Genomic DNA, 15,450 nt, shown 5'->3' on the forward strand with positions numbered 1-15,450 from the left:
AGCAGAAAACACGTGAGTGCTGGACAGCTGGCAGCTCCCATAAAAATATCTTCTTCATTTTTGTCTTTTTCTGCGCATATGAGTAATCCCAAATTGCCTTGGCAATTCTCCTTTGCTTATCATCTAGGAATGCTACGGCAATTCTCCATGCTCACCCTTTGCTTCATCAACCTGCACATCATCAGGAAAATACAATCTTCCCCGTAAAATAGCACCATTTAAAAAATAAAATGTCACGACAAACATAAACCACCAAATGCAATTATATGCTCATAAATGCATCTATATGAATCTATATGTGCCTTAAGACAATCCATAACTTAAGTGAAAAGACCCTAAATATATCTTTTTTACGGAGCTATCATTTGAGTCAAGTTTGGATTTAAAAGTTTGAAAAAAAAATCAAAAATCAAAATAAAGTTTTTTAATATTTAGTCAAATAATTTGATTGTATTATAATTTGGTTCTTAATTTCATTGTTTCTTTAATTTATTTTGTCTTAAGTTTATTTTAGCTAAATCTTAACCACATGTCCCTCAACCATTGTAGAATACATATATAGTTTTAATTCATTTTTTGACAACAAATTCTCTTTTTTACAATTTAGTATTTCAATTGTGTATCAATTTTTTGTATTTTTTTTTAATTTCACTTTCGTTTTAAGTTTATTTGATCAAATTTTAACCACGCACCCCTCAATCACTATAGAATACATATATAGATTTTTTTTTTCCTCTTTTTGTAATTTAGTCTCTCTTAGGGGTTCTTCGTTTCTTCAAATTGTCCTTTGTTATAAGTCCATTTGAAATAATTTTGAACCACATATTCCTATACCACTATATAATACTTATATAACTTAAATTCTTATTTTTTACAATATTGTTTTTGCATTTTAATCTTTCAACTTTACATTTTATTTATTTTGGTCATCTAATTGTAACTAATTACAAATTATTTCTTCTCATCCTTGGCTACTTATACTATCATCAACACTTTGTCCTCAAAATCTTACTTACACAGGTAAAAAAATGCCATAAAAATATGTGTGCATATTGTATATATTTAAGAAGAGTCATTTAAAATGGAATCAACATGTATCATAAAATTATAATAATTACATTTTAATTTAAACATCAACTTTAAAATATATTTTGAATCGACTAATCATCCCTAAATATAATTGATACAAAATATTTTAATATGAATGGTCATGTGTAATATGTTAATATGAAAGACAAGAAAAAATGTATGGGTTAAACCCAATAATGGATCCAATGAGGGACGGGTAGAGTAGTCGTCTCACTTGAAAATTTTAAATTAGTATATATTTTAGATATCTTTTTATATTTTTAATTGATAATATATTTTCATCCCTAAAGTTTTATAAATTTGTTCTTTCATAAAATTTTAAAAATTTATTCTCCTAACATATAAGTTCACCATGGACTAAAACCCTAAGGGGCGTTTCGTTCACGGAAAGTAAGATTACCTTTGAGAATAATATTACTGGGATGCAACATTACTATGAGAATGTTGTATTACCTTGTTTGATTTGTTTATAAGGAATGTAAAATTACAATGTTTGGTTAGACTAATATAAAATTATTTGACTGTATATTTTACCCAATTATGATTGTGATATGTATATTATTAAAAAAGTTAAAATTTTAATATTAAATTATAAATATTTGAATGAAAATTCATAGAAATATTTTAATCATTATATTATCCAACATTTGAGAAAAATATATGTAATATATAATTAGTGTATTAAACTTATATTTTTAAATAATTTTCATAAGCATCATATTGTATATTGAAATATAATATAATATGAAAAAATTAATATTATGATCTCGAGTGAAAAAATATTATTTTTAATGTATAAAATCTATTTTTTAATACTTAAAGTTAGATATTATTTTAAACAATTATATTTTTACAATCATATTAATTTTTACCTCATAAAATTATAAATAATTAATATTTTACTAAATTAAACTCTTCATATATTATCATTATATTTATAATTTTGAGTAAAATACACAAAATAAGGATTGAAAAGGATTATTATAAAAAGAATTCATTAATCTATGAATATTATTATTCAAAATGGTGAGAATTGTCTAATACTTAAATATTTAAAGATATTATCATTCCCACTATTTTAACAAAAAATACTACTATTAAAAAAATATTATTTCATTATAATAATTTTTTTCTCAAACCAAACTTAAAAATATAACTTTAAAAAAATTATTCTCTTTAATAATATTTTTTTTCGTGAACAAATACTCTCCCAATAAACTTTATAAGTCGTTAGGTCTCTCTCATTTCATGCCGTTGACCCATGCAGGTTACGGATAGGATAACAAAGAAGCAGCTTTTCTCTTCGCATCATGTTCTTTTCTGACACTTCCATCTACTTTTGTAAGATATTATTTGATAGGATTAGATTTTTTAAAATCTTTTTCATCAATTTCCTTTTTTTTTAAAAAAAAAACCTTCATCTTTTAGAAAGCTAATTAAATATAAGCGATGGGTTTTTATTAATATTTATTTGTAAAATTTAAAATTTTTATTATATATAACAAGTATTTAATAAAAGAATAGGACGTATTATATATTTTATAAAAAAATTAAAGATAATATTATTAAAAGAAATAAATACGACTCTTAAATCAAATACAAATATAAAAATATTATAATTGCGATTCCTCCGTCCACTGGCGGAATGAGCTTTCCAATCTCCCATAACTCAAACTAAGAAACAAGATCTCTCTATAAAAAGAAGCTTTTATTATGAGCTTTTCTCTGCAATAATAAAAGCTCATTTCCACACAAGTGTGTATCTAAATTTAGGACCAAGTCTTAAAGAACATGCTCCTAAAACTTGGGAAGTAATATCTAATTTTCTGCCCCTATTTCCCTTGGTCCCTCGAAATTGTCATTTCATCAACAAAGTTTTTTCACCCTTCCCATGAAGATCAATCTCCTTTTAATTAGTTTGTATTTTTTTTATAAATCTGAGGTGTGTAACAAAGCAATATCTATCTAAATACTCTCAATCATTTGATAATGAACGTTCATACTCCTGACATATGCGGTGATCGAACCTAAAACCTCAAGGGATAACAACAAGTCCCTTAACCACTTGATATGTGCAGTTTATCTATTTTTTTAATCAAAGTTACGTTGTTTTCTTGTATTATTTCTTTTGATATTTAATAATCATATTAACATGTTATCTTATTTAATGTAAACGATTATACAATTTATAATTTTTTGGTTACAATGAAAAACTTACATTAGATAAAGTTTAGGGTTTATAATCGAAAAATTATATAATTTATAATAATTTCGATTACAATCAAACATGTTATGAAAAGGATAATATTTTTTATTTCAACTTGAAATGCTATTCTATCTAACCTAAAAATTACTGTTTTGATGAGATTTCCAATTACAATTAGGGTTTGTTTTATAGACTATAATTGGTTTTCTGATTTTTTTTTTACAGAAAATGGATAACCTGAAAACTGCTTTATGTAAAATGAATTACATGAAAACTGTTTTACGTAAATAAATTACATTTTCTGGAAAATATTTTTTGAAAACTATTTACGGTGTTTTGATCATATTTTGTAAATCATTTTTCACAAAAGTTTGGTATACTATAATTAATTTTATAGAACATGATTTACATGTTTTATAATTAATTTTATAGAACATGTATATTTTACAAAGAAATACCAAAATCGAAAATAAATCCATCATTACATACCCAAATGTAAGGAAAGAAGAAGAAATCAAGATGGTCAATAGCATGCAAATTAGTGTTGTTACATATCTCTAACTTCAAACACATTCCGGTTTTTTACAACGATATTGTACATGTGAATCGACTTGAACTTGTTGAAATCTTTAGGGAGAGAGATCAAATGCACGGTCGATCTTTTGTGGAATTGGAGGAGATCAGGGTCGTCATAGTATCTTTCCCATCCGAGAGACCATAGCTTGCGCTCGAGCACCGCGTAGGAAGTGATCACTTCGTTGGAAGGAGTGTGTACAAGCACTTTGTTGCGGGTGTTGGAACCTTGTCGGCTCCTGTCCAATGACTCGGTCCCCGGGTTCTCGACCAAACGAACCACACCATTCTTGAAAACCCAAACGCCGGACATTGTTGTTGCCTAAGAAGAAAACTTGAAACTAATGGATGGAGCCAAAGAGAAGACGATAGTGGCCTAAAGCAAAGCTAGCTCTTGGAGATGGGGTACATGGGTTGATGGGATTGTAGGGTATATATATAGGGTGGCTTGAGGGATGAAATAGGGATGTTTAGTCATAGTTAGGTAGGTCCAAAGTAAGGAATCATAATATCATATTCATGATAAAAAAAAATTACGGTATAAATTTAAAGTACGGTCGGTATAGATTATCATGATTAAATATAATAAATATTTACGATAAAAAATAAATTATAAAATAACAATCATAATATCATATTATAATCAAATAATCTGAATCGAAGTTACTAGAGACACCCAAATTGTACAAACAATGTGGGCATAAGAGGATTGAAAGGAATCATATTTCTTTTTGGCAAGTCTTTTAAATAAACCCCACAATGGGAATCTCTGTCTTTGTTTTTGTAGAGAAATATAATTGGGGTTGTGTGAGACTAGTTCTACAGAAACCTAAACGAATATGACTTTATATATGTATTACATATTAAACAAATGAATATCCATTTATATATATATATGGTTATTGACTATTCATCCCTTTTCATTTATGTGGAGAGTTATGCGACTATAAAATGGAAGAGGATAAACAATGGTATTAGAATGGAAGGTTTTCAGAAAAAGAGAGAAGTCACATGTTCAATTATACATGAGATTTATATACATACTTTTAGTGTTGTTTTCTCTAGAGGTCATGAGTTCGAACAACTACGTTTACAGAGAGTGTGTGCGTTGTTAATAGCTAAAAAAAATTATGAACAAATATTACCTTATAATGATTCTAGACTAATAAAAAAATATAACCTTGATCATAACGACGTAAATGGAATTAGAAGATTTCAGCAAAGGGAAAGTGAGTGTGAGAATGGGTTTTGTGAAGATTGTAAGGAATGAAATGGGACCAAAATGAAAAGAAAAAAAATTCTAAATTGTGGGAATGGTTGGGAAATGGGAGAAGTTTTGTGGGGTTTTCCTAACTTTGGCCTAACTGTTTTTTTTTTGTTACTATTTTCTCCTAAATATTTCCAAAACCATCATTTATAGAGGCATTGCAAGTTGAATGTAATGACAAATGATGTGTGAAAATTGTATACGATTGCATCAAGTTAAAATTTAGGGTAAAAAACTTAAATGATCACTTAATTATGGATTGGTGTCGATATGACTTGTGGATTTATGTCGATATGACTATCATATTTTTAATTGTTGCAATATGATCACATAATTATTTATGTGGTTTCAATGTAGCCACTTGCCGTAAAAAACAGATTGTTTAGCTTATGTGGACCTTTGACTCACCGTTAGCCAATAACAGTCGTCAACTATGCCACCTATTTTTAATGGTGAGTGACTACATTGAAACCACTCAAATAATTATGTAGTCATATTGTTACAATTAAAAATATGATTGTCATATCGATACCAACCCCATAATTAAATAGTCATTTGAATAATCTACCCTAAAATTTACATATTTTATTATACATTTGGTCAAAATTCTCATATACAAATTTAAGACCTATGCACTTCTTTCATATCATCTAAGTCTACAATAATTAATCTTTATTTAAATCGTTAAACAAATAAATTAGTTCATAAAAACTAAATTGTTTTATGTAATTAATTAAAGCAACATTACCAATTACTATTGTTTATTTGGTTAATTTGGGGTAAGTACATGATAATATTTGTTTATAAATAACTCTTAATCTTTCGATATTGATCACTCACACCCTTGTCATCTATAGTGTTCGAACCCGGGTCTTCAAGGAATAATGACAATTCTTTTACCACTAAGACCACTTGGTTTGTGCTCCTATTAAGATTGAGTTGTCATATATCAAAATTTTTAGGAATAAACCAGTAAGTGTAATTGATGTGGGCCGAGGGATAGTTGAAGATAATCATTTTCTAAAAATTTAAAATAGTTATATATTTTAGATTTTTATATATATTTTTTTATTAAAAATCTATTTTATTCCTTTGAAACTTTATAAATTTGTCTCTTCTTAAAATTTTAGAAATATGTATTTTTAATAAAATTCTGCGTAAGTTTCTTAGTTTCTCCTTGTTTACGATGAACGGAGACCTAACTTCATCAAAAGCGGACATTGCCATTCTCATTTCACGTGACCAAGATCTCCTAATCATATTCCCCATGCTCTCGGGTTTTTCTTCTTTATCGTAAAACACATGCAAAAATTACTATTAACGTCTTATCGTCACTATGAATTGTCTTGGATTCCGGGTGTTAATAACCAGAAATCGATCCCTTTAACATCATCCTATATAAATATAAATACGTATAAATTCTTTTTTTGACTAAAAAATACGTATATATTCTTGAATCTCTATACCTTAATTAGTTTAATGTTTCTTGATTCACAGAATATGTTATTATTGAATGTTTAATGTTCTCTTTGAAATATATGAATATAGCTTTCATAAATATGCCGTTTTTATATGTATTTATATAAAAATAATAATGAGATAATATTGTTTTATTCACTTATATTATTCTCTATTATATTATACAATATTAATAAATGAAAATATGAAATATAAAACCAAACATTGATACTTATCTTTTTATTATATTTTTGAAGCTAAGGTTCCAAGATGATACCATTAGGGTTGAACAATGAAACCGAACAAATCGATCTAAACCGAATTATATGGTTCAATTTGATTCAAGTTTTTAATTTTGTGATTTAATTTTGATTTGGTTTAAAAATATAATTTTATTTGATTTTAGTTTTGAATATAAAATTCGTTTATTTCAAATCAAATTGAATTAAAAAAATAATTATTTAAAACAAATTTATTTTGAATTTTTAATAAGATAAACTTAAATAAATTAGATCTTAAAACTAATAATATTTTTATGAATTTAAAATTGTATTTTTGCACTCGATTTAAGCTTTAAGTTTGCTTTCTTTGAATGTTGAGTTTGAAAAGTAATGAACAATTAAAAAAACGCAAACCCAAACTAAATTGTACCAAATAGAATTGCAAATCATTTTTTTATGTCGTTTGGTTTCGGTTTCAATTTTAAAAAACGTAAAGCATGATTTAGTTTATCTTTTTTGAAACATCGAACCAAACCGAATCGGATATACCCTACTTACCATTGCAAGAATTGATCTAATTTTCTAAGTAATAATGAGCTACTGGATTCCACTTACATACTTAGTGATCAATTTTTAGATACCAAAAAAGAAAATTCTCTCTTAAAGTGAAGTGTCCACCTTATTCCAACTTATATATATATACTGATCCATCGACTTTCTATAAATACATACATCAACACTGAATTGGATTTTATCACTTAATTAAAAATTAAAAATAGATATATATTTTTAAAATATTTTAATAAAACAATATCATCTAATTTACTAATAATATTATATAGTATTAGTGCACTAAATATTTTATTAGTAAATGATCTCTAATGTAGATGAACTTATTCTCCACAAACTTCATGTTAAAAAGAATGAAGCGATATAAACTCATTGGGTCCATAAAAGTTTTGTTGTATATTTCAATGGGGAATTGTGTGGAGATCAATTGGAATTTTTTTAGAGTATTTAGAGAAAGGAATTTTTGGTATAATCTCTATAATTATTTGTTAGGAATATAATTAAAAATAAAAGTTTAAATAAAGAATGCTTTGCTTATCTATATATAATATAGTGCTAGGATTATGCCCAGCTTTGATTAAAATAAGATAGAATTAGGCTATTCACATTGATTTTGAGAATAAGGTACTAAAGACATTTGGAATGTGGTATCAATCATTAATTCATATATATATATATATATATTGATAAGAACAAACACGTCACGTTGTTCATACGTGATTTATCCCTTTTAATTTAAGGAACAAGTAGCAATCATTGGTAAAATGACTATCGGTCAGTGTCAAAGTCTTCCATCTCCATAAGGAGGTAAATAAGTGATTAGTAAAGAGAAAAAAGCCCACTCCCTTCTTTTAGTCTTGATCAAAAGATTTTATAGTGATTTTAATGTTCATATCAAATATAAGACCATGATGGCCATTCATATGATGACAAGATAGATGGACCCAGTTGATGTGGCTAGTTGTTAATCAATTTTGACTTGACAAATCACGTGATGCTTGTCAAAAGTCATAACAAAGATCACGATTTCTTGAGAGATGTAAGACTTCGAAGACTCCATGTCTAAATATGTTCTTTCGATGCCTACATTGCAAAGATGTTTTGTCAAAAGTCATTACCAAAAAGGTCATGACTTCCCGAGAGAGATGCAAGACTCTAAAAACCCTATGTCCAAAGATGTTCTTCCTAGGCCTAGAATGCAAAGATGTTTTTTTGGAAGTCTTGATATACTAAAATGGTACAACAATATTTATAAAAGAATGACGTTATAAAAAATCTTATAACAAGATTATTATATATATACACATACATTGTCACAGGATTATTATCCTTGTTTGATAAAATGTCCAAATATCAATTTTATTTCAGGTCAACATATTCCATAATTTATTGAACGCGAGTGAATTAGATGCATCATATATTAATAATTAACCAAAGAAATGAATTAGTAAAAGTTACATTGTAAGTAGACCATTCCATGAAATGGCACAATCAAATAAAAAGAATTCACGGAAATGACAACCTACATTAATGTGCATGCATATGAAGCAATATAGCGTTTGTTTTGCATCTTTTAAGCGTGGAATATTGTGAATATATATTACATTTGTGTTAAATATATGAATCAGAGGATGAACATATCGAATAGAACAAGTAATTGCGGACATGACACATACATGAACTTGTCAAAAGTTATACAAACACACATGCACAAGACACCTTTCAACAAGTTTATGATATAAAAAAGTACATGAACACAATACGAATGCACGAATTCGCGAGTCTGCTATCGAGGTCCATTGGAACACTTTTAAACATTCAACATTTGAGTATAGAGATAGATGAACCCAGAAAACCTAATCTTAACAAGATCATGTGTAATGATGTTAGTATACAAGATCATGCAGAACATAAATGCATGCAAAACAAACAAACAAAACTCCAGAAAAAAATTCATCTGAAATTGTATTAACATGAATCTTGCGTATAGTTGTATTCACATGGACTAAATTTAAAAACAAAGATCAAAACATCATCTTGTGTGAGACTTCTGATGCGAAAGCCAAAAGACAACCAATTGTTCGCACAATCACAGTTTCCAATCTTGACTAATGGTTTTCATATGTTTGAAGCAATAAGAAAACTATACTACCACCAAGCTGAAACTTAAACAAAGTAATGAAATTCCAAAGTCAAATCTTTCATAGTTTCACAAAAGATAATATTAGACAAGACAATATATATTGAAACACCTCAAACATGAATATAATACGAGAAAATACACAAACAAAGAATACACTAATAGCTGAGTCTATCATTGAATAAATCTATCGGCAACCAATCCATTGGAAAACTGCTACACAGATTGGACTTTGGGATAATATGAACCAGATAAAAGTAATCTTAACAAACCAAAACCTGTAGGAAGATTTTATCTGAAACTAAATCAAACCATATTTTCAACATATGATTGTAGATATAATTATGGTCTGCAGATTTATATAGACAATTGAAAACAAAAATCAAAACATAGTCTTGTGTGAGACTTATGATGGCCAAACAATTAATTTGTCTTAAACGTCAAAGGATTCAAACTGGAATTCAGAATAGCTCAGAAAATTTTATTCCCGTGGTATTTATATGTTTCAGGCAAGAAGAAAAACGGCATACCGAGCAGAATGTTAAGCAATGTTATGAAAATCCAAATTTGAGTCTTTCATATTTTCACCTAAGATAAATCAACAGACAAATTGCAACGATAATGATAAAAGAAAAAACTTACATTTCTCACTCATAAATTTAGACTAATACAAAAAGCTTATGCCAAATTGATGGTAACATAAGAAGCAGCAAATACATAAAATAAGAAGAAGAAAAAACAGGGTACAAGTTGAACCAAGCTCCCCAGAGTAATAGTAAAATCCAGCCTCAAAACCAGAAAAAAAAACTGAAAACTACCGGATAAAACAAATACCCAATTCACTCTTCAATTAGCTGCTCACTTTGATTCTCCATCCTCAAATACTCCCCAATATCAGCCTGGTGAAGCACAACAATGGCGTTAGGATCCAATTTCCTACAATCTTGAGTACTCTTAGCAGCAACCCCAAACCCCAAAGGCAAATCCGACATGGAAAAAACAACGACCCCATCACCAGGCGCAATGCTCTCGGTTATCCTTCCTAAACCGCCTTTCAAAACATGATTAGCGTAGAGAAACGACATCTCCGAGGTGGGTTTCAGCCAAACTTTGTGCTTGGCGTTGGTAGCCAACAGGTTTAAACACTCGATGGTCAAATGGAAGTTACCACCGTGCGTGAACCTGCCTATGCAGGTTCCGATGGACGCAAGCTTGGGTCTGGCGACGTTGGTGGCTCGCTTCACCAGCGAGTCGCTGACGTAGTAGACCTTGTTCTTGTGGAGGCGGAAGCAGTAGCGGCCGGGGTCTTTGTCGGGGCCCTCGTGAGATGGGTTTTCGACTATGTTCTTCAGGTTGTTGCCGGTGAATTTGAACAGCTTTTCAAACACCACGGTGGTTTCTTTCTCGTCTAAGGGTCTCATCTTGGAGATTTGTGGATTTTTTTACTAGGGTTTTAGAGTAGGGAATTTGTGTGTTTCGGCTAATAATAATTATAATCTCGTGTGTGCGCATAACAGGCCAAATGGACCCAATACCACTTTTATTCATGATCCGCATCAAAACCAAAACTCTATAATCTTTTTCTGATGAACATCTACTAGATTTAGTTCAGTTTTATAATTTTAAGGCATGTCTCTATATTATTTGGATTAATATTGATTTTTTAAATAAAAATCGTTAGTCTTAATATCATTATAATACGAATCTACAATTATTATTGTAGATTAAATATATAATTTGGTTATTTTTTTATAACATTTAAACTAACCACTTTAAACCGTGTGAGGACTATACATGGAAATGTTAAAAACCTAACAAAAAAGACTTAAACGAAAAATAAATATGAACAAATTCGATTGCATCAGCAAACAAACCACAAAAAGAGATTAAATAAGCTATTGAAAGACCATAGAGATCCGCAAATCAGAGCAGAGAGTAAAGAGAAACTATTCACCAACGCGAAATCGCATATCCAAATTTAATATGAGGGTCCATAGCATGAGAGATCAACAAGATTACAAATAAGTGTCATATTGATTAGTTGTGGCATCATCAAATCAAACCTTGAGAAAATATAAAATAAAAAAATCGATCAAACGATCGATAAAAAATACGAAAAATCTGTCACAAAGATAAAAAAAATGTACTACAAAGACGAATCGATAGTTGACAACTAACATCAAAACTGATATGTTGCTAGCTAAACAAAATCAAAGAAAAAAATTAACTCAGTTTAAAAACTAAAAAAAAGAGAAGAAGAATAAGAAGAAGAAGAAGCAACTAGGGTCAATTACAATTGAAATTTTAAATGAAAAGTATAAGAATAAAAGTTAACTGAATTAAATGTTGAAGTATGAATTATAATATCTTAATATAATAAATATTTATAAAAATATTTTTAAGTTTGATTAAATATCTAAAAAATAATATAAAATAAGAAAAATCTAAAAAAATCATTTTAAAATGCTTTTCAACAACTTAACTAAAAATTTTCAAAATATTCCATATTTGTCTTTACACCTGAAAAAAAGTTTTCTAGCTTTTAAGATTAAAATTATCTATCATTTTCAAAAGAATTAATTCCTACAATTTCAGTAGTAAAAAATATTGATTCTTTCTCACGATGAATCGATCCCTTGAATGACAACAATCATATTTTATTAAAGAAAGATTGATATCTTTCATAAAAATATCGATCTTTCATGTTATAAATATTTAATTTCTTTGTATATAATGATCATTTTGTATCCCGACGATTTTTCACAACCGATAACTTCAGATGGTATATAAAATTAAGCTCAAAGCAACTCAACAATTATGAGAAACAATCTTAAGAAGATAACCAACGTAAAAATGAATTCTTAATACTTAATTATCTTATTCTTGTTGTAAGAATATTAGTGATCATTGTTAAAATTACTCAAATATTTATTTGGTTGAGAGTTTATTTTTGCAAACGTTTAGTTATTGCAAGGATTATTTTCAATTTATGTATTTATATTTCTATTTGAGTGATTGTTGTAAAGGTCTTGGAGAATAAATCTTAAAGGTTTGTTGTTGTAAGGTTACATATTATCCTCAAAGGTAAGCATATTTAGTGAATTTGAGAAAACATTTAGCATATATAGTTAAGCTAGTATATGTAGATCTGGTTTAGAAGTTGCATCACTCTAAATCATTGTACAAATTATTTATTTTTTATAGCTTCTATAAAAATTTAAAAGAGTCAATTCACCTACTATTGATATTATTCAATTGATCAATCGAGCTAATAATTAGTATCAAAGCAAGTCTCTATCGATAGTTTAAAAAAACTTAAGAAGGTCTTCGGAGAGCTTTATTAATATATATATATACATACCGTGAAAATGACTTTCACATTCGATTCTTATTTCATCGAAGATTCTCAATCGATCAATAAACCTCTATCCTTTAATGAAAAAAATTATGTTTATTAGAATAAACTTCTATATAAATTTTAGTTTGCTTATTTGTATTTCTCTTTAAGAAAGTGTTCTTAAGGTTTTGGATATAAACTTTAAGGGATTATTGTAATGTTATATTTTATCCTCATAGGAAAACAAATCTAGTGGATTTGAGAAAATCCTTACTGTGAATATAGACTTGGTTTAGAAGTCAAACCACTCTAATTTATTACATACTTTTTTCTATTTTTCTATAGCTTCCAAAAAAATATTAAAGAGTCATTTCATCCACTTTTGACATTATTCGGTTGATCGATCGAATTAACATTTAAGGACTAATTCCATAAGTTATACATAATACATATACGAACAATATAATTTGACCTTCTGTAGCATGATAAGGACTAAATTATTTAATTTTTGCATATTCTTTTATTTATTTATCTTTTTTTTAATATGAGAAAGTGACCAAAATGGGATTTGAACCCAAACTTATAAGAGAATTATGGAGCACATAAACCATTTAAGCAACTCTAAAAATTTAACCCTAGTATCTTTTATAGTAATTTACTCCTAATATTTCAAAAATTACAAAACAGTCCGGACCTGATGAAATTTTGATCTAAGTCTATCGACAATCCCAAAATCGCAAATAACTGAAAATGATTAATTTTAATTTAAATAATAATTAGTTTTATAAATCCAACATTAACAAAATTAATTCGTTAATTGAATAAACAAAGAATCAAATTAGACATGTTTATCTCTTTCTTTGACATTTTCCTTTTAGTCGAGATAAAATGTAATGTCTACATTATATACATACATTATTCAGGTTCATGGTTTAATTTCTTTAAAAGCATTTTTGATAATTTAGAGAGTCGTATGCTTATGCTCATTTATAGACATATGTAATACAAATATTGAATATATGCATATATATTATAAAAATAGATAATACAATTAGCATAAGTTTAAATTTGATACGTTAATATTAATCAGATCATTATTTCTATAATTTTTTTAGAAAAACTGATTCTTCTAAGTTGAAAAATAAATAGAAAATGGCAAAGGGGAATCGAAGAATGGTTTATCAGCAGACGGCATAAAAACGAATTTAGTGAATCGAACCCCGATCGGTACCGTAGGAGGGTACTATGATGCCGCCACGCTAGATGCAGTAATGTATTATATTTTCTGTTGCAGAATCAACTAATCATGTGTAAATGAGATTGAGAATTGTTTAATTTAAGAGAAAATAACCTCAGTGGCCGAAAATGCCTTATAATATATGATTTTAACTAACTTTTTTTGTATTTTCCAAAATGACCAACAAATTCGCAATGCGAACTCCAATTTCGCAACCCAGTTTCCATTTTCGTAACGCGAATCTGTAAATCGCAACGTGAATTTGTAAATCGCAACACAGAAGTCAAATTCGCAACGCGATAGTCAAATTCACAACTGAATTTCAAATTCGCAACACGAATTTAGTTTCGCAACACAAATATTTTGGGTATATAACAACGTAGCAGCATCAACTCATAACCTAAATCCCTAAATCGCAACTTATTCCATCTCCATCTATCATTCTCTCCGGTGACATCCGTTCCTATATCCAACGACATCCTTCCCCATCTCTAATTTTTTTTTACATAATTTTATTTCTATATAATTTTTCAATGATTTCTCTCCCAAATTATCAACTATCAACTTAATAAAGGTATGTTTTTCTCTAAGTTAGTGATGATATCTAGTTTATAGCTCGTTTGTTTAGTAAATTAATTTACAATTTGTAGAATGAAATCATCTAATGTTGATCATGTTTTGATAGATTTGTGTTTTGGAGGGTCATGGGAGAATGTTCATGGTGTTTTACAATATGTGTCTTTACCCATGAATCTTCAACTAAAACTGTCATTAAAAAAGTTAACTTATGAAACTCTAATGTTACGTGTTGCAAAAAATTGAATTTAGAGCCTTTAAGTGGATTTAGGCTATCTTATCAGAGAAAAGGTAAAGTTTATTTGTTAACCGAAAATGAAGATGTTGAACGATTCATTGCTTACATTAGTGTTTCACAAGAAGATGATGTTACATTGTATGTTGTTGAACCTAGAAGTAGTGAAGTTGGGTCATTAGCGGGTAGTAATCAACTAAGTTCTTCAACCCAAAATTTAATGGTTCCACCACAATTTCATCGCCAAGCAAATTTTGTTTCACCACATTTCCAATACCAAACACAATCTCAAAACCCACAACCTTTTCCTAATCCAAATCCCAATCAACTTTCAGCACCAAATTCCGGTTTTCGTATTGACCAGTTAGACGATTATGAGCCAACAGAAAAAATTATGAGTACTAGTCAGTATTCAAAATTTGATCTTGGTCAATACCTGGACTTTGATCTTGGTCAATACTCAGATTTTGATGATGTGATGGAAGAAGAAACAGACCCTGCATGTAATGATTTTGATGGTCAATACCCGAATTTTGATGAT

At 28.4% G+C, this 15,450-nt stretch overlaps 2 protein-coding genes across 2 annotated transcripts; both read right to left on the reverse strand.

Moving 5' to 3' along the window:
* Positions 1-3,829: 3,829 nt before the first annotated feature.
* Positions 3,830-4,275, reverse strand: LOC120201886 (flowering-promoting factor 1-like protein 3). The gene has a single exon (XM_039202417.1). It carries the CDS (start codon positions 4,179-4,181, stop codon positions 3,843-3,845), a length of 339 nt encoding a protein of 112 aa, XP_039058348.1. The 5' UTR covers positions 4,182-4,275; the 3' UTR covers positions 3,830-3,842.
* A 5,871-nt stretch (positions 4,276-10,146) lies between these two features.
* Positions 10,147-10,983, reverse strand: LOC120201885 (60S ribosome subunit biogenesis protein NIP7 homolog). The gene has a single exon (XM_039202416.1). It carries the CDS (start codon positions 10,943-10,945, stop codon positions 10,364-10,366), a length of 582 nt encoding a protein of 193 aa, XP_039058347.1. The 5' UTR covers positions 10,946-10,983; the 3' UTR covers positions 10,147-10,363.
* Positions 10,984-15,450: the final 4,467 nt, after the last annotated feature.

Source organism: Hibiscus syriacus, unplaced genomic scaffold (assembly GCF_006381635.1).
Source record: "Hibiscus syriacus cultivar Baekdansim isolate YM2019G1 unplaced genomic scaffold, ASM638163v2 tig00008013_pilon, whole genome shotgun sequence".
Taxonomy (NCBI): Eukaryota; Viridiplantae; Streptophyta; class Magnoliopsida; order Malvales; family Malvaceae; genus Hibiscus; species Hibiscus syriacus.

Excerpts from the sequence above, each read along its gene's own strand:
- LOC120201885 (XM_039202416.1), bottom strand. The coding sequence starts at position 10,945 with ATGAGACCCTTAGACGAGAAAGAAACCACCGTGGTGTTTGAAAAGCTG.
- LOC120201886 (XM_039202417.1), bottom strand. The coding sequence starts at position 4,181 with ATGTCCGGCGTTTGGGTTTTCAAGAATGGTGTGGTTCGTTTGGTCGAG.